Source organism: Solanum stenotomum, chromosome 2, assembly GCF_019186545.1.
Source record: "Solanum stenotomum isolate F172 chromosome 2, ASM1918654v1, whole genome shotgun sequence".
In the NCBI taxonomy this organism is placed as follows: Eukaryota; Viridiplantae; Streptophyta; class Magnoliopsida; order Solanales; family Solanaceae; genus Solanum; species Solanum stenotomum.
Window position 1 is genome coordinate 6,732,333 of NC_064283.1, and position 21,260 is coordinate 6,753,592.

Genomic DNA, 21,260 nt, shown 5'->3' on the forward strand with positions numbered 1-21,260 from the left:
GTTGATCAAACTTACTTTTAAGTCAGTTTTTGACTTCTGAAAGTGTTTGACAAATATAAAAAATAACTTAAAATAAGTCAAAAATGACTTAAAATAAGGTAGGAAATGTTTGACAAGGTAAAAATGACTTAAAATAAGTTTAAAATAACTTAAAATAAGTCAAAAATCAAAAGTAGGTCTCCTCTACTTTTTATTTTTTTACTTAAAAATCATTTTAATTTAACTTTTTATTTTTAATTTTAAAACTATTTTTTTAAAGCCAATTCAAACGGATTCTAAGAAGTGGGCGATATATTTTTATATTTCTATGAGAAGCTCACGAACCACTTGTAAAACAATTTTATAAGTTATAAGTAACCCAACATAGAATCTAGAGTTCACCAAATCAAAGTCTTTAATTATTTATTTTTGTTATTTAAAATAGGCAATTTCATTATTAACATTATTTTGGTTTTAAGAAAATCATATTCACATTATTGATTACCCAAAAATAAATCTTGATTTGGTTGAAAAACTCAAATTTTCTCTTTTGACTGGTTCACTTTTCTCTCTCTCTCTCTCTCTCTCTCCATTTTTGTCTCTCTCCGTATTATAGCCAACTTCTCCGTTTTACTCAAAAATTCTCTCATGGGGTTTTTCTTTTTCACTTTCTCCTAAAACCCTTTAATTTTTTTTTGGAGAAAACTGAAGTTGGGGATTTTGTGAAGAGAATTTCAAGAATTCAACGAAAATGGTGGAAAAAAGGAAGTTGAACAAAAGGGGTTTTGTTACTGAAGATGATATGTCCACTCTTTTACAAAGGTGTGATCTTTTCTGTTTTCAAGTTGTTTTTTTTTGTGTTTTGTTCTTCATTGTATTGTTTGTTGAATGTATGCATATTTGTGAGATGGGGTTTTGAAGGTATACAGCATTTACGATGTTGACACTGTTGCAAGAGGTGGGACAAGTTAATGGATCGAAACTTGATTGGAATGATTTGGTGAAGAAGACCGCTACTGGGATTACGAGTGCAAGAGAGTATCAGATGGTGTGGCGCCATTTGGCTTATCGTAAAGTGTTGCTTGATAAATTTGATGATGATGCTCAACCTATGGTTAGCCCCAACTGCTATAAAAATGTTCTTTAATTCTTCTATGACTATGTGTGTGTGCGTGTTTATGGGAAGGTTGGGGTTGGGGGAGTTTCTGTATGATGATTATTGCAACTTGGAAATACTGATATGCTTTTGATGAACTACAGACAGGGTGTTTGATTGGATTATTGCAGTTTGTTTTTACTTTTTTGGTTCAGCAAACCCTTAAATAGGCCCATATAGTGAAAGATTGATAGTTAGGATTCCAATTAGCTTGGGATTGAGGTGTAGTTGTTGATTTGGTAAATTCCACCTTCCTAACCCCTCCCCCCATCGTGTTCCCTACCCTTTTCCCCCTCAGTGAATTGTACCCCTAGATTTTTTTCAATCTGATTATGCTGGTTTCTCTATAAAATATGGCAAGTTTGGAAAAATCATACATGTTTCATTGAACTGTGAAATTTGTCTAACGGAATAGGTTTCTTTTCGCCCCTTTAAGTTTATGATGCGAAGGTGCTCTTTGAGCTTGTATGTTGTTCAATTTTGAGAGAAGATGGTGAGAGGGGTTGAGATTTGAGAAGAGAGTTTTTTCGCTGCTTAGTGTTGCTCCCTTTTCTTTAGTGTTGGCTTCATAATTCTATATACTGTTAAATGCTTATTTGTTAGTATAGCATGGAAGGCATGCTCTTTTTTCGTGGTCTGTTTCTCTTCTCAAAATTGGGAATGAATGAAATTCCGGGAATCATTAGGTTTTCTGGATAAATTGGGGGCAACTTTGTGCGAATATTCCTAAGCTTGGGATAAGAAATATGTGAGGCTGTGAGAAGCTTCATTTATTTTGATATCTACTCAATAAGTGGCAGCACAAAATAATTTTGCATCTAATCTAGTGTTTACTGTGATCTGTCTTAGAAGGCATTGAGTTGACATATATTATCAAGTATTACGTCTTCCTAAGTTGGTAACTGATGTGGTGTTCCGATATCCATTATCTGTTGGTCGCTCCGATGAATGATCCACCTTAAATTTTCTGAACTGCATTGCGAATTTTGATTATTTTATGATTCTATGTTTCTTTTTCGGATGGCAGGATGATGATAGCGATCTAGAATATGAATTGGAATCTTTTCCTCCTGTAAGCAGTGAGGCTTCAACAGAGGCTGCAGCCTGGGGGAAGGTAAGCAAGCACAAGAGCTGCCCAGAATGGTGATCTCCTTCACCATTTTCCTAAATAGTTTTAAAGTAGCTTCAACTTAAGGTTTTTGGCCAACCTAAGAACTGGGCAGCTTCAATTTAACTTGTAATAAATTAAGCATTTAGTAATTTCTGCAGCATATTATGCTTCTAGGTGAAGTCTAACAGATTTCTGGAATGATGACTGCTAAAATTCTCAAGTCTATGAACTCTGATGGCTTTACATTCACATATCAAGGGTCTCAATTTAGTCCTTTATATATATGATGAAATACATAAATGGGTTAAGAACTTTAGATATAATTCCCCAGGTTTGGGAAATTCACCTCTTAGATGATAAATACTTTTTGATAAGCTCATTTTGCATGGTTGAGAAATGGAATTTCTACATGCCTTTCATTGGATATTTATGTACTTTCGACACGAGCTACCTGTATTGAGATATTTCCTTCCATAGCTCTATAGTACTTTTGAAAAGAAGCATTACACTTGCTTTTATTTGACTATGCTAGGATGCTGTCCTCTACCCTTAAGTGCATACTCCTATCTATGACTAGAATTAGTTGCTGGTTTTCAAGGTGACATGTATGCTTCTCTCATTTTTCACACAGTTAGTTTGTGTTGTTTTGGGCTTGCACAGGTATTCATTGCTTCTGGGGCTCTACATGATTCAAATATGTCAAATGGAAGTACAGTTGAGGCTTCATTGACTATACAAATACCCAATGGCCAAACATCTGGAACTGTTGCAGCAAATTCACTCCAGGGTATTTCAGCTTATGGGACAAAACTTATGGTCCCAGTTACAGTGCAAACGCAGCCAATGCCTTCTGTCTCGGCTGCTGAGGGTGTGGACACCAGTGAACCAGCTAGTGCTAACCTTCCTCGGCGACGACGAAAAGCTTGGACTGGAGCAGAGGATATGGAACTCATTACAGCAGTACAAAAGTGTGGTGAAAGAAACTGGGCAAATATATTGAAAACAGATTTTAAGGGAGACAGAACAGAAAAACAACTCTCTCAGGTTTATTTTATATATGCTTGATAGTTATAATAGATGGCTCTAGCACAGACTTTGTGCTACATATATAACATATTACCATTCTCAATTTTTTTAATATATATTCTCCAGTCAGAAAACTCCTTGTCCTCAGTGATAGTCAGTACAAGTATGCACTCTTCTGCATTACTTGGGAACTTTTCCTCTCTCATTTGCTTTGTTTAATGAAAGTAATTTTGATAGAGGACACATTCAGTCTCTTATTATATAGATAAATCCTCAGTTTGGAGGTAAACGAACTTTAGTGTTTAGGTTACGTGCAGTTGCAATTTACTAAATGAATCTCATCCATATAATTATGCCTTCTAAATGCATCAAATTGTAACGGCCAGAAAAGATATTGTCCAGTTCAGCTACTTATTAATCTGTGTTTGAACACTCGCTGTTATTCATTATTGCCTATTCCTCTTCGGTAGTTATGAATTTCCTTAAGTGTGTGAAGAAGAGATAGTCAGGAATGATTTATCGACTATTTGGTTTAAATGTGAACGGTAATGGAGCTAAGTAATTATGGTTAAGTAAGCAGAAACATTTCTCCATGTCATACTCTTAAGTAATTACAGTGAAGTAACGAAGAAGAGATACTGCTTGTTGTATCATGTCCCAAGTCCCCCTTTCCCCCAGGAAAAAAAACAGTTTTAGGTATACCTTGGAAGTCCACCACTATCTAGTATGATTTGAATGCATGGGGTTTCTCAGGTTGGGTTCAAATGCTGGAAAATGAATGAGAACCCGAAGTGCTTATTTGTGGAACTAGCAAACTAGATTTTAAGTTTTAACACCCTTCGGGGTGGCCCAGTGGTTTGGGCTTGGGACTTCCATGTTGGAGGTCTCAAGTTCGAAACCCCTTGCCAGCGAAAGCAAGGGGTTTGCCTTCTGGGTTGAGCTCGTCGCACCGGGCTTGCCTAGTGCAGGTTACCTCTCCTATGTGGTTTGCGAGCTATTGCATAGGAGCGGGGGTTTTACCCTGTACGCACCCAAAGGGTAGCGGCTGCGGGTTTCCCTTGTCATCAAAAAAAAAAGATTTTAAGTTTTAACTAAGCAGTTAACATAACTTGTAAACATATTTTTGTCTGTGGTTAAGATCTTCTACTATTATCTACCATGTAAATCTACTTTAAAAGATATTGAATCTATCTTTGTGCAGAGGTGGAAAACTATTAAAAAGCAACATGTGATGATGGTCGGGAATGGCTCACATCTGTCGGAGGCTCAGCTTGCTACTCGTCATGCAGTATCCATGGCTTTCGGGGATAATGCAAGAGCAGCTTGCCCAGTCAGCCCTAATGGTAATTCTTTTAACTCTATGTCATCCATAATGTCTATATGTCTGCCCCCACATTACTGTGAGAGGATGGAAAAATAATCAATCAGGCAATACTGCCTAGATTGACGCTGCTAAAGGCGTAAGTGTGTCATATGATAAGTTGAATCTTGAATGGCTGGTGTCTTTGACCTTATCTGCTGGTTGTTTGTACATAGTTTAAAATTTAACAGTGTATGTTACCAATTCTCAAAAAAAAAATTAAAAAAAATTTAACAGTGATGTTAGCTAAAATATAAGACCCTTTGACATGCTGGTAGGTCGTGCTATGGAAAACCAACGGACTAGGTCTTTGCAGTATGGGATATGATCCTAATGGTGTCCACTGTACTTAGTCTACCGAGTTTGTTTACTTCCCCTTCCAAGAAATATTGGACAATCAATGTTAGCATTCTCAAAAAAAATGATTGGACAATCCAAATTCCAATTAGTAATGTCTGCATGCCAAATATACCTTTAGAAACAACAGTTATGTGCTCTGTGGAGATTTAGGAATTCAAAATTTTAGCAGCAAATTCTATTTTCCAGCATTATGCCGAAATGCTAATTATGTGCTTGCTAGTTGTTTCATCCATTAATTCATGCAAGTTTTTATTTTAATCTAGGTTGTGGTATTGTTTCAGCTGGGCCAAATTCAGGCAGTGGACCTAGTAACTCTTCACATTTTGCTACTGCTGCTAATGTTGCATCAGCTGGTCCACAATCCAAGCATCAGCAAGATTTAGTACCTTCAAAACCTATAATCCCAAAAATTCCACTACCAAAGCCTGCTATTAACCCAGATCCAATGGTCAAAGCTGCTGCTATGGCTGCAAGTTCCCGCGTTGCTACCCATTCAGGTGCTGCTGCCTCGCTGCAAAGGGCTGCACAGTCTAAAAAAGGCGTCCATATCATGCCTGGAGGAACTCCTGCAGTCAAATCATCTGTGCCAGGTAGCTTTAATGGTTTGCCCAGTAATGTGCATTTCATTCGAACTGGCCTGGTGTCCCGTCCCGCAGACCCCTCAAATGCCTCACAGTCTGGAACTCAGCAATTGCAGGCTCCAAGATCTGTATCACCTGCAGTTCAACCTAAACCAACGACTGTGCCATCCAGAACAAATGCTTCATCTGGGGTTCGAAGTGCCCCTTCATCTTATCCAACGACCGTGCTCGAAGTAAAATCTAAAGCAGCCGTTAGCCAAGAAAATCAAATTGCTGTTCTGTCTAATACAAGGAGTGAGAAAACACAAGTTATTCAAGCTGCTTCGTTGGCGAATACACCACAGCAGGTCCCAAAAGATCAAACTTTTGGTAACCTGTTGTCAGGGAAAGTTGAAGGTCAAACTTCAGTTTTAGGTGACACAGTGAAAAAACTTGGAGGAGAGAGTAAAGCTTCAAGAATTTGGGTTCAAGAAAAACTAATCCCAAGTCAAGAGACTACCAGCAACAAGAAATAGAACACAAATAGAAATGGCAGTTGAAAATGCTGGTGTTCATGGTCCTGCACCTGTGACATGTTAGAAGATGTTCAAAAGAAGTTGAGGAAGGGGATTTAGGTGAGACACATTTGGGAACTGAGGATGGGGGAGAGTAAAATAAATTCACTGGCTGGACCTGCTTTGTATGTAATTTCTAATTTGTGCCGGCTATTTTATGCTGACTTTTATCCTCAACTTTGTAAATGTATTCTCCTAAAACTCTTGTCTATGCTTAGGTGACAATTCAAAATTCTTTCATGTGTTCCCTTGTTGAAGGTTGAATATCTTCAGGTGTTGTTATTAGTAAGTGGTTTTGTACATCTGTTACATGTTGCTTAGACACATGGTTATGGTTAGATTCTGTTTTTGGTGTTTCCCAAACATTGTGCTAAAAATTCAATGAACCGAGATTAGATCAGGAAGACTGATGTGTGACATTTCACCAATGAAGATGAATTCATACCTTGTCTAAATATATAAATTCAGATCAATTGAAGTACATGGCTATTCAATATGTGAAACCAGGTCTTAAAGAAAGAGCTGTGTTGTTTGCAGAAATTGGTGAATCTGAAAAAAAATTTGTTGCAAGGAGGAACATGGCAATGCTTTAAAACACGAGCAGATCTGGTATTCTATTCGATAAAAGGCAACACACCTTTTCTCCTTCAAATTAATTTTCAACTATTAAGAATTGACTACAAGAGAGCTGAAGGGGAAGGAAAAGAAGCGGGGGGGGNGGGGGGGGGGGGGGGGGGGGGGGGGGGGGGGAAGAGACATCTATCTGGCTACTGCTGTTATAAAAGCATCTATCTTGGTGCTGTTATAAATCACTGTACTGTTTCTGCAATGCTGGATTCACACAGGAAAATATGGACGGCCTTTGCCTCTTCAACTTTACTCCAAACAAGAAGGACCTTAGGGGAATTTTGGATCGAGGCCTTGCTGGTTGTTTTTTCAGCCCAAGTTCTTCGTCCAGGTTTGACAGTGTGCTTTGAATCTCATTTTGAAGTTTCCGAATACATTCAATCCCTACTTCAAGTTCACCTGCTAGTTTATTGTTCTCTTGCTTCATGTTTAAAATCTCACCTTGAAACTTTGCTGCTTGATAGGCATTCAACACTGGTTCATTCTCTTTGGACCTTGACAATCTTGTTATCACATCGAGAATATTAGATAGAGATGATAACCTGTTCTGTAAGTCATCTTTCAGTACTGCATTATGGTCCAACCACAATGTCAACTCAGTATGTATCTCTCTTAGATGCCTATAGATTGGGCGGATGCCTGATAGTAGTGACTGTGGTAGACCTGTATCTTGCTTGCGCTCTTCCCTCACTTTATTTATTTCATCTTGTAAATCCTGAACTGAAGTTTGAAACTTATGTAGTTGATGAAATGAGGTGCTAAATCTAAGCCACAACTCTATGTTTTCCTCCAGCAAATCATCAATGTCCATCCGTACTTTCTCTTCAACAGTGGTGAAGGAGTGTGTTTCATCAACATCAGTAACTTTGATATCTCTGCTATCCTCCCCAATATCTGAGATCCTTCTGTCTTCTGGTGCAGTTGATTCCTGTCTCATGTCAGCAGCTTGCAAGGTTGCTTCCTTGGGCATTTCATTGAAGTTTATTGTTTCAACGTCTTTTGACTGAAGTGAGTTCAATCTATGCTGTAAGGATAGAATCTGTGCATCCTTCAAGGCATTAGCATTCTTTAGAACTTTCATCTGCACAACATATTGGAAGTGGCTCGCTCTCCTTTTCTTCTCCTCATCATTGAGCTTCATCTTCACACCCTTGAAATTTCTAAGAACTGATGTATACTCCTCAAGTAGTATCTTCTCTCTGTCATCATCCAGGCTGTTTAGGAACAGTGCTCTCCAGTTTGGTTGGTCATCCTCTGTTCCAGATTCATGTTGTTCTGTGTAGAGCTCATTGTGAATTGTCCTGAACACTTGCCTCCTTGAATCTTCGCCATTCCCTACAACGAGTGCCCATTAGCTTAATTAATTTACAAGTTGACAAAGATAGATAGTATCCTCTTAAAGCTTAAGAGCGGAGTACCTTGATCTGGGAGATCATCCTTGTGTAGGTCATCTCTCTTATAATCACTTAAGACAGATGGAAGATTATCTAAAATACTTTCCCATTCTTCTAGCTCATCATCTGGGACGGGGCCTGGAATATCCTTCACATGGACCCTTGCTGAATGTGTTTCAAGTTGGTTATGCCAATTGGATTGTTGAAAGTCACCATCTTGCTTTGCTTGAATGAAATTGTGAGAGAACTCATTGTTTTGCTCCTCCGACTCAATTTTATTCTTGAAATCTATCCTTCTTGAAAGATCATCTGATTGCTTGCTGTCATTCATATTGAGATGATGATCATCACCTACCTTCTCTCTACCTTTGTTGTTCATAGTGATTGAGATCCCTGAGCCACTACTGGATGCTCTTGTATCTTCACTTTGGTCTGATTTTTCTAGAGTGGACTTTTGAGGAGTGCTTCCTCGACCCTTCACCTGGATGTTTTTAAGGTAATTCTGTGAATTGGAAGGATCATAATCCAGTTTCTCAAGTTGTATCTCTGTGTCTTCAAAGAAAACTGAATCATGATGAGGAGGATTCATTGTATGAACATCTTCATTGGATCCACCTTTTGAAGTGCCATCTAGAGTTGCTCCAGATGAACTAACCTGCAATAGATCATTGGATAAACTTCTCCCCTCTTCGCTTGTAGAAGAAGCAAACTTGTCTGTAAAGTCTGTTCTTCTTGTTTGCTGTCCAACTCTGATGTCTTTTGAGATATCTGAATCATAGTCTGAACTCATAGACAAACTTTCATGTGAAGCATCCTTCACTGCATAGTTCGTAAAGTCAGAAATGTAAAAATGTTTCTTCTTTAAATTTGACAGAAATTCTATTGGTACCAGTAATACATGCAATATCTGAGCTTTACCTGCTAGCTCCTCCGCTCTCTCTTCTCTGATAGCTGCGGAATCATCTGAAATATGTGTGTGTTCACTTTCATGAAAGGCCTTCTCCATCTTGGCGTTAGAAGCATCCCTTATAGGAACATTTGCAGGGAGATCATACTGGTAATCCGGATGGTTGGAATTCTGAATATTTTCTTCTTTACCTTCCGGGGGAATCTGCAAACGACCACTCTTCTCTGCAATATCTTTGGTGCCTGCTTGCTCTTCCATTCTCATATCTCTTCTGATGGCAGATTCATTATCTGAAACATGTAGATATATAACTTTCATCAGACTTCATTTCCATCGAATTTTGGGAACAATACATTATATGATTCTGGTGGTGGGTTTTGTAAAATATTTCTTCTTTACCTTCAACAATGTGAAAAAAATGGCTCCTGTCTGCAGCATCTTTTGTCCTGGCTTGCTCTTCCTTCCCCGCATATCTTTTTGTGGTCAAGTCATCATTTGATGTATGAAAGCTTTCACTTTCAACAAATCCTCTCTCCATATTTACATCTGGAGAATCCCTTGGTGGAGCTTCTTGTATAAAGTCATTCAGATGATTCTGATGGTTGGCTTTGTAAAGCTTTTCTTCTTTATCTTCGACAGAACTGGGGAAAATGTCCCTTCTGTCTGCAAGATCATTTGCCCCCTTTTGTTCGACATTTTTCTTGGTAGGTGATCCATGATCTGTAACATGTACTTGTTGACTTTTGTCAACCCCTTTTTCTAACTTAACCTCTTCCACATCCTTCACACAACCAATTTTGGTTGAGTCGTCATGGTCATTCTGAAGGTCGGATATGGAAAGCTTTTCAGCTTCACCTTTGAAGAGAATGAGATTATCCTGGATATCTTGTTTCTTTGCTTCCCCTCCCATTCTGATATCTGTTGAGATCAGTGCATCATAACCAGGAGCAGAACCAAGAAAATTGCTTCTGTTTGCACTGTCATTTGTCCCCCTTAGCTCGACCTTTCCATCATTTTTTTTGGTGTCTGAACCACGATCTGTAACATGCCCGTGACTTTTATCAGACCCTTTTTCTATCCCAACATCTGCAGCATCTCCCACGGTACTTTTGATAAAATTGTCTTGGTCATTCTGAAGATCGGCTTTTGGAAACTTTTGTTCTTTACCTGTGGTAGTAGTGGTGGTCATCATCATCTCTTTGTCTGTGAACCCTGATCCCTGGTTATCTTCTAAAGTTATACCTGTCTGTCCATCTCGAGTATCATTGCTAAAGTGGCTTTTAACAAGGTTTTTCTGGTCAACTTCAAGACAATCCTCCTGTTCTTGCAAGACTTCTTTCTTCAGACCCTCCTTACTACTAACATCTTTTGAGATACCTAGAACATCTGCTCCAGGAATGTTTGCTTCATTGACCTGAAACTGTTTCGCCTTTTCAACACCTGAAACACCCTGGCTAGCACCTAAAGTGCCACCTGCCTGTCCGTCTAGAGTACTGCTGCTCAAGTGACTTTCAACAAGGCTTTGATGGACAACTTCACGACAATCCTCCTGTCCTTTCAGGCCTTCTTTCTTCAAACATTCCTTACTGGTAACCTCATTGGAGCTACCTACAACATTTTCTCCAGGTATGATTGCTCCATGGGCTTGAAACTGCTTTGCCTCATCGACTCCTGAAACATTGATAACTTTATTGGATGACAAAGTAACTTTGACATCTTCATCTTGCCTGTTATTGTGCAATTTCTCAGAGAGATCATCAAAACTAAATCTTTCATTGAGATTCTGAACCCTGAGAAGTTCTTCCTCCAGTTGTCTGATCCTCTGGCTCATGCTCTCGGAATCTTCAACCAAAGTCCCCTTCTCCTCTTCCGCTTTGGTCAGATGTGAATGAAGTTCATTTGTCTCCGCTCTTAATCTATTTACGTATGCATTCTGGGAAGAGAAAGCACTTTCCAAGTTTATGACTTTATCTACAAGTTCATCAACCTTCTCTGCCAGATCAGACATGGAACTAGCAGAACTAGCTACCAGCTCCTTATGCACTGTCTCTTCATTATGCTTCTCTCTTTCAGAAGTTTCCACTTGTCGGTTCAGCAACTTCAATTCCGAATCTTGATTGGAAGACTTATTTACTTCAGAGAGGACTTGTGGATGAGGCAGGCGACTGACAACCTTTCCCTTTAGAGTCTCAAATTTCCCAAGGACCTCTAAAATCTTTTGATGCTCAACTATAACATCTTCCACTGATTGCTTCTGTTTTTCCTGCAACCGATCCAAGGTCTCTTGGCATGAGTTCAGAGCTGTGGCTGTCATCAATGACCGAGCTTCATCATCCTCGATCATTGTGCCAATGCCAAACTCATCTTGCAAGCTGCTAACTTTTGATTGCAACTCAGTGACCCGTTCTTCGATCTCCCAATACTTTGCTAGCCCATTTTCATATGAGCTCTTGATGAACTCTTTCTCAGTCTGAAGTGCCAAAATATCCTTCTGAAGCCTATCGATTTCCTGGAGTGCCTCGGACTTTTTCAAACCTGATCTTGGACGAGCAGCAGCAATTTCATCATCAACATTGAACTTTATTAGCCCCTTCTTTGACATTAACCTTGATGGTTTAGCATTTCGTTTGGCAAATGAAGGAACTTTTGGGAAACTTAACTTTGGGGCTGCTGGTGAGCTTTTGGAAGGCTCATTTGATTCCTTAGGAGGTCCTAATTCTGCATAAAATTGTTCTCCATCTTCTTCTTCCATCGCGAGTTGAACTCTCTCAGGGTAAACAGTTGCAATGGTTCGATTAGCAGTCTGAAGATCTTTGGATAAATGATCAAATCTCTCTGCCAAAGCTCTGTAACTCCGGAAAAAATCTTCTATGAAGTTCAAGAGCTCAGGCCTCCTCCTGTAGTACATCTCAGCCCGCTTTGCAAAGGATTCTCCATCCTCGTCTATGATCTTGAGTACGTATTCAACCTTCTCCTCCATATCTGCAAATATATAACAGTTAGCTCTTTATACATGTATGAGAATACTTTCTGATAATCGAGAAATCCTCAAGGGCTAATGATGCGCGGTTTGAAACTCAGTGGATAATGGTCCTCCCCTCTACTTACAAGACAACACAAGGAACAAATAAATCTCATCTGTGATTTATACTGTTATAGTCATCCAAGAAAACATCATTCTTTTTTCTACTTCCAATGCCTTTTAAGACAAATATTTCCTCCGTTCTTACTTTCTTTTTTAGTCCGTTTCTAAAAGAATGTTTTTTCAACTTTTTGGCAACTATTCCATTCTAACTTTGCTTATGACATGTTTAAGACCATAAGATATAACGACATTTTGGTACATTCTACTTCTTTATTTTCTTCAACTCCGCACCATATCAATATCAGACAAACAAATTGAAACAGAGAGAGAGAGTAGTATAATAAGTTGTCCATCTCTGTATTTGTTAGTGAGTTTAAGTTGTGTACACTAAACTACATACATTATGTGCTATCCAGAAAATAACCTACTATAACGAGTTAAATTCATGCTTTACACTGTCGGTATATATAATTTAAACCCTTTATCAATACCTCAATTAGGAAAACAGCTATAACAATTCTATTATTCTTTCTTTATTATGATTCATTGGAACTACAAACATTTGCATGATATCTATACACTATACAGTAAAACACACTTGTACTAGTTCAATATTCTGTTATTTTCTTGATAAAAGAACCTATTTTGAAAATCTCAAAAAATGTTATTATATATTAAAGATTGCATCATAAACAAGATATATATAAATAGATATTATACTAATAAAGAACTGACCTTGGAGGTTTTCATCAAGCCATTTTGACTGTTTTGTTCTAATATGGCTAGCCCACCACCAAGAATATGCATTTCTTGCTGCTCTATGCAACATTTTTTCTTCTTTTTTCTAATACTCTCACTATGAATTTACTTGTTTTTCTTCATTGAACATAAGTTGTTTGATAATACATAATAGATGAGATCCACCATTGAAAGGGGAAAAAAAAACTATATGATTACTAGGAAGGAGAAAATGTGCATGATGTTGAGCAAAAATGTATGGGGAACATACTTGGTCAAAAAAAGGTGTTGGATCTATTTTTTTAGAAATAAGCATAAGTGTAGGAACCCCATTAACTAACTAACCAATTGGCAATTTTAATAATTTTTTTAAAAAAATTTAAAAAATCATGGATCTGCCAGATTGGTTTAACATTATGGCTTGCATGTCCTTCCCTCTTCTTATTTTTTTCTTATTGTAGAATTCTTTTTGAGTTGAGGGGTGTACATGGTTTGACTTTCTCCTTTTTATTATTATTCTTGTTTGTCACCATTACTATTCAATCCGTTTCAATTTGTTTGTCTTACTTTTCTTTTTAGTCCGTTTCAAAAAGAATGTATCTTTTCTTTTTTTGACAACTCTCTGATTCTAATTTTTCATGTCATGTACTCATGTTTACGACCACAAGATTTAAAGAACATTTATTATATTCTATATAGATTTATTTTAAGACCATAAGATGCAAAACTCTTCTTTATTTTCTTAAATTTTGTGTCAAATCATAATCAAATAAGCAAATTAAAACGTAGGGAGTATTTTGATTTGGATATCGAATTTTTAATTTTTGAAAATAAAATTTATATAATTAGTGATAAAAAAGTATACTATAAGTTATAATTTTTCATTTGAAAGTAATAGTTAAAAAGATAGCAATAAGAAGATGGTTTTGCGTTGTCTGTAACATACTAACATGGCTATTACAAGATGATGCTACATGATTCCAGGCAAGCTAAGATCACAAATATATTCATTTTAAAAAAAAAGATGTGGTGGTGTTAATATTTTATTGTGGTTGTTAACTACTCCCTCCGTTTAAAAAAGAATGACCTCTTTTACTTTTTAGTCTGTTTCAAAAAGAATGACCTCTTTCTTTTTTTGGTAACATTTTAATCTCAGCTTTCCACGTGACATATTTAAGACCACAAGATTAAATGACAATTTTGTACATTTGATATAACTTTAATTTAGGACCACAAGATTCAAAAGTCTTCTTTATTTCTTAAACTCCATACCAAGTCAAACTAGGCCATTCTTTGTGAGACGGATGAAGTACTATGCAAAAATATTTACATACTTGTTTGCTATGCTGGAGAATGAAAAATTGAGAAGAACATGGCTAGAAAAAAGAGACACAGATAGAATGAAATAATCAAAGCAGTAGGTCCGAACACCACGATTATATATAAAAAAATGAACATTACATGATTGAGATCAAAATAATCAAATACTATCCCATAAGGTTGCTAGTACAATTTTTGCTCTTCACAAGGTAAGAGTAAGATTACGTACACACCAGCCTCTCCAGACCCTACTTGTGAGATTACACTGAATATGTTGTCATTGTTGTATAAATTTTGTTCAAGTCCTCATTCATTGAGCTCCTCAACATATTGGCTTGAAAATGAATAAAGTTTCTATTCATTTCCAATCAATAGAGTTTACAGTAACAGGCTTATAGCATAGCCTTAAGCAAAAGAAATACAGAACAACAGAGGGATATAGAGAGGAAGCAGGGAAGAAAAATATCACCAATGAACAGCAGAGGCATATTATTGCAACTAATGCTGTCTGAGGTTTACAATTATTTACAGTACTTATGAAGATTATCAAACTTCATGCGGCGTATTTACAACTAGATGAACATAATTACATATTCACAGATATTTACATCAAAGAATGATCAAGCATAACACACAGCTGTGCCTTTCCCTCTTCTTAAGAATTTTGTGTCCTCCATCATCCATTTCTCTGTGTCTCCTTCCAGTCACTTTACATCGAAAACTTACACCAATGTTCATGAAGAAGCATTGCAAGCAGAGGTCACATCTTCGGAGACAATTCTGGAGATCAAACACCAGAATATCCACGAAATACGAAAGGGAGGTTCCTTTTTCTTCTTTTTTCTTCTTTTTTTTTTCTTTTTGAGAGTGGATAGGAAGCAGCAGATGCCTATATCGTCTGCTGTTTCTTCTCCTCAAATATTAGCGTCCTTCAAACTCACTCCTCTTTCTACAAATATACATTATTTCCAGACATTTTTTTTTTGTTTTAGGATATCATATCTTTATATTTCTATAGAGTTCATATCTAAGCTTGTAGTGGGTAACCATAACAGCTCAAGTTTGATCCACTGCAACATAGAATCAGGATAAGCAGCAGAAAACAAGTTTTGATCAGCACCATAGGCGCTGCTGGATTTCAGTGATTCCTCAGAGAAGAGACCCAGTGCTCCATATACTTCTTATTCTCTGCAACGAAATCAAGAAGCCTAAATCATACAAAGTACAAAGCTAAAAAATGTGACGAAAAGGGAAGCTGAAAATAATTTACTCATTATAGATCTTCTTTTTGTCTCTTTATCTAATTCAACGCATTATTGATGACTTTATGTTCAATCAGATACAATAAGCAACAACAGCATACCCAGTGTTATCCCACAACTGGGGTCTGGGGAGGGTGGGGGTGGGGTGTATGCAGACCTTACCCCTACCTTGTGAGAGGTAGAGAGATTGTTTCCGATATTTATGTTCAATTACATAGAAACTAAAAGTTATAATGAAAAGTTTTTACATGTAATAGCTAAAGAACAATATAGAAGAAAAAATTAGGTTTCTCTGATAATAGCAAAGTTAAAAAAGCAGGAAGACTTAATTGAATTGATTATATGCTTGAAGCAATATTACAACTTTTTGATCAAACGAAACTAGCAAAAGTGAAACTCTTTCAATTTTCATAAGCCTTTCCAGCTAAACCGAATACTCAGATTTGTAAACATAGTAAAGCAACTGAAACGTTCATTAAGTTAGTTGGTTTAGAAGCATTGCCACATTCCTCTCTTGGTGTCAAGAAGCAATTGTATCATCATTCATACTCTATCATTACAGGTTTTGGAATTTTTAACTCCTTTGATCAATGAGGAGTAACAACCTAGTGGCGAAGTGTCACGTGTTGGAATTCTAGCCTCGTGACATCTGTTATTCACTTGGACCTTCCATACTCTCTTATTAACTGCAACAACTACTACTAGTACTTTGACTGAACCCTAATGGCCAAATCTCATGTTAGGTTTGTTAAAGCTAAATGAGGAACCAGTAAGGCTTTGATTCCTATAGAGAAGGGTACTGGCATATATCCTCATCATCCACTTAGTTATAATGATTGTAACTGGGAAATGACCTTTTCAATGAATAGAGCCGATTGTGAGTCAGGTATTTTGCAAAAGCACCAAATCTTTATGAACATCAACAGTTGCGTTTCTCTTAGAATACCTTAATGGCCTAATTTGCCAGCAATATGTGATTAATCCTAATGAGGTCTTTTACAATATAAGGTTTTCAACAGCAATGTGTATAATAATCTTTGAAAAGCATTGGTCAAGACTCAATTTTCCGTGTCATCCAAGAGATACATACAATATTAGAAATAATATTCAAATAACAAGAACATGACAGCAAGAGACTATTACCAGTAGCATATATGTCCTTCAAGTTTGCAATGGCTTGCAGAAACTTATCTTGTGCATTTTCTTCCACATTTGCACAACCGTAGCCATAGCAAGGAACAAGCACAGCAAAGCTATCATCTAAATCATCATCACTATTGAATCCAGGTCCATGAGGCTCCAACCATCCAACTGACCAATCTGAATCCTCAGACTCAGACCCTGAAACACATCCACCATCTGATGGCACAATAACAATATCATATTCCCTGTCAATCTTTCGTTCCTCACGACTCTGCCATTTTCGCTTAACCCTTCTTGATGAGGAAGCCATGTCCCTCCTGCGATCAAGAGGAAACTTCAAAGTATCCGAATCCCACAATAACGAATCAGGTGATGAATTTAAAGAGGAACCATTAGAAATTTTGGGTTCTTGATGTTTTCCACTCCAAAGCAACCATGACAAGGGGGTAAATGTCATGGCCATTCTTCCTATATCCAGGAACTTATCCAATGCAGGCACCGGACACAGAGTCAGACAGATGTATCAAGATTCTGGAACCTCAATGAAAAACTAAATGAGTGATTTGTTCCTATTCCAAGACAGATAAGGTAAGAAAATGAACACAATAAAATTGATGGCAAACAAACATTAAGACAGGCATGTTATGCTTAAGCCAAAATCAAGAAAAGAGATTCTTATAATTATTTATTATATTAATAGTATACAAGAGTTCAGAAACATTGAATCTCAATTTATATTATAATAAAACCATGGAACCAAGAGGGATTTTCTTCCATTGAATCTGGCCTATAATGTTGTCATTATTCAGGTAGGTAAGATATAAACAAGTTTTCTAATATATAAAACAAACAATATGCAACATAATTCAAATTCTTCACCTTTTTGTCTTCTACCTTTTTATTAGCAATTAATTGAGTCAAGTTATCAAACCATGTTCAAGTTCAACTTGAACCAAAGGCAAGAAAATTGACAGCTAATGAAAACCCCACAAAAATAGGTCATAATAGAATACAACAACTAACATTTGACCCTAAAGAATAGCTGAATTTAGCACTTGAAATTTCAAGAAATAAAAATAAAAATTCCAATTAAATCAGTTCAACTAAACCCCAGATGAAAAATTCCAGCTTTTTCCAATTCAACCTCCTCATAAATAAACAGAAAAATAAAATCTTTTTTTCAAAATTAATCTAATTTTCAGATAACTACAACAAAAAAGTTACCAACTTTATGAGATTTCCAGCTTGGGTGTCTCATAAAGAACCTTAAAAACTTTCCTTCTCCATCAAACTTGGAACATTTTTAATAAAAGATTCAGTCACAGAAGAACAAGAAAACCCCAAAAGAAAAATTACAGCTTTGCAATTTATATCTCCTCATAAATAAACAGAAAAATAAAATCTTTTTTCCAAAATTAATCTAATTTTAAGATAACTACAACAAAAAAGTTACTAACTTTATGAGTGAACCTTAAAAACTTTCCTTCTCCATCAAACTTGGAACATTTTTAATAAAAGATTCAGTCACAGAAGAACAAGAAAACCCCAAAAGAAAAATTACAGCTTTCCAATTTATAACTCCTCATAAATAAACAGAAAAATAAAATCTTTTTTCCAAATTTAATCTAATTTTCAGATAACTACAACAAAAAAGTTACTAACTTTATGAGTGAACCTTAAAAACTTTCCTTCTCCATCAAACTTGGAACATTTTTGATAAAAGATTCAGTTACAGAAGAATCAAGAAAACCCCATTAAAGGGAACACAAATTGAAATACTTTAAGCCAATGTATAATATACCTTGGAAACTCAATAATAAAACCAAAAATTGTGCAAATCCACAATTTACATCAAGAACTCAAAACCCCACTTCTTGTTTTTTGCTCTTACTCTGAAAAAATAAAAAATTAGAGGGATATGAGATTTTTATAAGGCAGTTTTCAATAAATCAACCACCGAACCAGAAAAATTTATTTTAATATTAACTATAAAACAAAAATAAAACATAAGAGCTGAGCAGAGATTTTATCTTCTGCTTTGAAGTTTACGTGAATTAGTGGATTTGATTTTCTATTGGCTTGTAAAGATGGTAATGAGGGTTGATTTGGAATTTTTGGAAAATTTGGGGTGTTGTTGGGATATAATTGGTAAATAACTCACTCCGTTCTCAAATTATCTGTCGTACATCCCTTTAAGAAAGCTTGATAAGAATTTTACTCCATGATAAAATGCTTGAAATTGAGATGGTTGGAATCTTCAAGAAAAATAATTAAAAAGGTAAAATGGGAAAATAAAATTAATTTTGTCTTAAAATTCTAAAATGATAAATAATTTAAGATAACTATTTTTAGAAATCACGATATATAATTTGAGACGGGGGAGTAGTAGTTTAGTACTCATCTTTGTCCTAATTCATGTTGTACTTCCTTCGTTTCAATTTTTTTGTCTTTTTTATTTTTAAAGTCTGTTTCAATTTGTTTTATTTTTTTGATAATTTTTTAATCTTAATTTTTCACCGATATATTTAAGAATACAAGATTAAATTACATTTTTGTTACTTTCTATTATCTTTAATTTAAGACTATAAGATTTAAAAGTCTTTTATTTTTCTTAAATTTTATGTTCATTTAATATTAAAAAAAAAATTGAAACGAAAAGAGTAATTTTTGTCACATATATGATTTTTTTCTATTATTTTTTTCCACCTGCCACCTGTTTGCAAATATTCTTTTTTGTTGTTTACACGTTACTAACCGACAATTTGACATCCAATCCTCTAACAAATATGATTAGGAGGAATATTAATAATGATGTTATGGTAATATTCAACACTCTAATAATTTGAGATGTAATTTTTGAATGAAGATTTAGAGATAATCAAGATAAGTCAGATAAAATTTAATTTATTTTTTTTTCATTCGGTGTTTGAAATCTGTGTTAAAATTTTGATTAAATTTGAATTGCACGCTACACGATTTATTTGAAAGTGACGCTCCGACATTATTTTCTCGATTGAAATTTACATAGGAGTTTCATTAGAGAATTATAGAGTATCAAATAAGAACTAACATTATTTTCCATTTTAGTTTCTTACCTATAAATTAAATTATTTAATCAATGATTAAATGAGATGTCTTTAATTAATATCATTATTAGGCAATAGGTGCACATGGCAGTTTTTGGTTTGATGAGGACAAAAGCACCACTAATTTGGCTATATATGACTTCTCTTTTTTAGCAATTTTATTAATTTGTGGCCTAAGTTTATAATGGAATAATTTATATGCCACATAAACTTCAAGATCTTCATATCAATCATTTAAAAATAAATAGTAGAGTATTAATTAATTAATTGATAAGCTCAAGAGAGTTCTAGAAGGGATTTGACATTCTTCTCCAAACATTTTAGGAAAAAGGATCAAATATATCATCAAATTATCATCAAATTTTGAGAAAATACTCATTTATGTCATCCGTTAAAAGTTTGGCTCATCTATGCCATTTTTGTTTGATAAAAAACTCATTCATGCCATTATTTGTTAACTTAAATTACATAAATGAGACAATTTTTTAACGAATACATAGATAAACCTTTTCTCAAAGTTCTATTACATATTTGAGTCTTTTTCCAATGTTATTTTTAATGGACAAAAACAAATGGTTCTACCTAGTTGAAGTTGACACATGGCAGTTTCTGGTTCGATTAGGACAAAAACACCACAAATTTGGTTTGATATGAATAAGGATTGTGACTTGTCCTATTTTAGCCTTTTGCATGTTGTGGCATAAAACTCTTGATTCCATTACATGCCACATTTTTTTAAAAAAAATATCTTGGATTCATTTAATTTTAAAATAATGAAGATTCACTTATAAATTAGAGAAAGTTCTAGAAGTGATGTATAATACCTATTTGATACTCTCTCCATTCCATATTAAGTTAATTTTTGAAGCATTTTTTATTTTTCAAATTAATTTAATTGTTCAGTTTTCAAGATTACTTTTAGAGTATTCTTCCAATTTTACCCTTCATTAGTTAGTATTGGAATTACTGATTAATTAATATTTCGTTATTTTAATCATAAATTTGACAATAATTAATAAGGGTAAAAATTGAAAACTAGGTTCAATTTATGTCTTAATCTACTTTTCTTAAAGAGTATGACACACCTCAAANTGATGTATAATACCTATTTGATACTCTCTCCATTCCATATTAAGTTAATTTTTGAAGCATTTTTTATTTTTCAAATTAATTTAATTGTTCGGTTTTCAAGACTACTTTTAGAGTGTTCTTTCAATTTTACCCTTCATTAGTTAGTATTGGAATTAGTGATTAATTAATATTTCGTTATTTTAATAATAAATTTGACAATAATTAATAAGGGTAAAAATGGAAAATTAAATTCAATTTATGTCTTAATCTACTTTTCTTAAAGAGTGTGACACACCTCAATAATTAACTTAATTTGATATGGAGGGAGTATTGATATTATATGTTATTATAAGTATATAGATAGGTGTCAATGTAAGTATTATGGTGTTTGGTTAGTATGCAAATATTGTGTCAATAATATTTAGATAGGTCAGAATAAATACAATGAACCCACTCTCTTTAACACAACTTGAACCCTGGTCCCGAGACATGACCTTGAC

At 35.2% G+C, this 21,260-nt stretch overlaps 4 protein-coding genes across 7 annotated transcripts in view; 2 read left to right on the plus strand and 2 right to left on the minus strand.

The window, feature by feature from the left end:
• LOC125854853 (receptor like protein 21-like) overlaps nucleotides 1–21,260 on the plus strand; it is a 134,203-nt gene that overhangs the window by 69,055 nt on the left and 43,888 nt on the right.
• LOC125854856 (uncharacterized) lies at nucleotides 551–6,428 on the plus strand. 2 transcript variants are annotated; one of them, XM_049534440.1, is made up of 6 exons: nucleotides 551–801; nucleotides 901–1,093; nucleotides 2,163–2,249; nucleotides 2,907–3,290; nucleotides 4,474–4,615; nucleotides 5,256–6,428. In XM_049534440.1, exons 1-6 carry the CDS (start codon nucleotides 731–733, stop codon nucleotides 6,086–6,088), a joined length of 1,710 nt encoding a protein of 569 aa, XP_049390397.1. In that variant the 5' UTR covers nucleotides 551–730; the 3' UTR covers nucleotides 6,089–6,428. The 2 variants fall into 2 exon arrangements, with proteins under 2 accessions (XP_049390397.1, XP_049390399.1); XM_049534442.1 differs by having other exon boundaries at nucleotides 5,274–6,427.
• Nucleotides 6,876–12,984, minus strand: LOC125854866 (protein NETWORKED 2A-like). The gene is given in 5 exon segments (XM_049534452.1): nucleotides 6,876–8,089; nucleotides 8,173–8,967; nucleotides 9,067–9,361; nucleotides 9,363–12,037; nucleotides 12,876–12,984. Coding segments are annotated over 5 exon segments (5,019 nt in total). The 5' UTR covers nucleotides 12,970–12,984; the 3' UTR covers nucleotides 6,876–6,929.
• Nucleotides 15,194–18,626, minus strand: LOC125854864 (uncharacterized). 3 transcript variants are annotated; one of them, XM_049534451.1, is made up of 3 exons: nucleotides 18,405–18,626; nucleotides 16,604–17,134; nucleotides 15,194–15,386 (listed from the first exon to the last, which is right to left on the minus strand). In XM_049534451.1, the coding sequence occupies exons 2-3, from the start codon at nucleotides 17,064–17,066 to the stop codon at nucleotides 15,337–15,339; spliced, it is 513 nt and encodes a 170-aa protein (XP_049390408.1). In that variant the 5' UTR covers nucleotides 17,067–17,134; nucleotides 18,405–18,626; the 3' UTR covers nucleotides 15,194–15,336. The 3 variants fall into 3 exon arrangements, with proteins under 3 accessions (XP_049390408.1, XP_049390406.1, XP_049390407.1); XM_049534449.1 differs by having other exon boundaries at nucleotides 16,604–17,172; nucleotides 18,405–18,546; XM_049534450.1 differs by lacking the exon at nucleotides 18,405–18,626 and having other exon boundaries at nucleotides 16,604–17,314.

Coding starts and splice junctions, on each gene's coding strand:
- LOC125854864 (XM_049534451.1), bottom strand. CDS start 17,066: ATGGCCATGACATTTACCCCCTTGTCATGGTTGCTTTGGAGTGGAAAA. Junction 15,387..16,603: donor GAAGGACATATATGCTACTG/GTAATAGTCTCT, acceptor ATTTCGTTGCAG/AGAATAAGAAGTATATGGAG.
- LOC125854856 (XM_049534440.1), top strand. CDS start 731: ATGGTGGAAAAAAGGAAGTTGAACAAAAGGGGTTTTGTTACTGAAGAT. Junction 1,094..2,162: donor ATGATGATGCTCAACCTATG/GTTAGCCCCAAC, acceptor TTCGGATGGCAG/GATGATGATAGCGATCTAGA. Junction 4,616..5,255: donor TTGCCCAGTCAGCCCTAATG/GTAATTCTTTTA, acceptor ATTTTAATCTAG/GTTGTGGTATTGTTTCAGCT.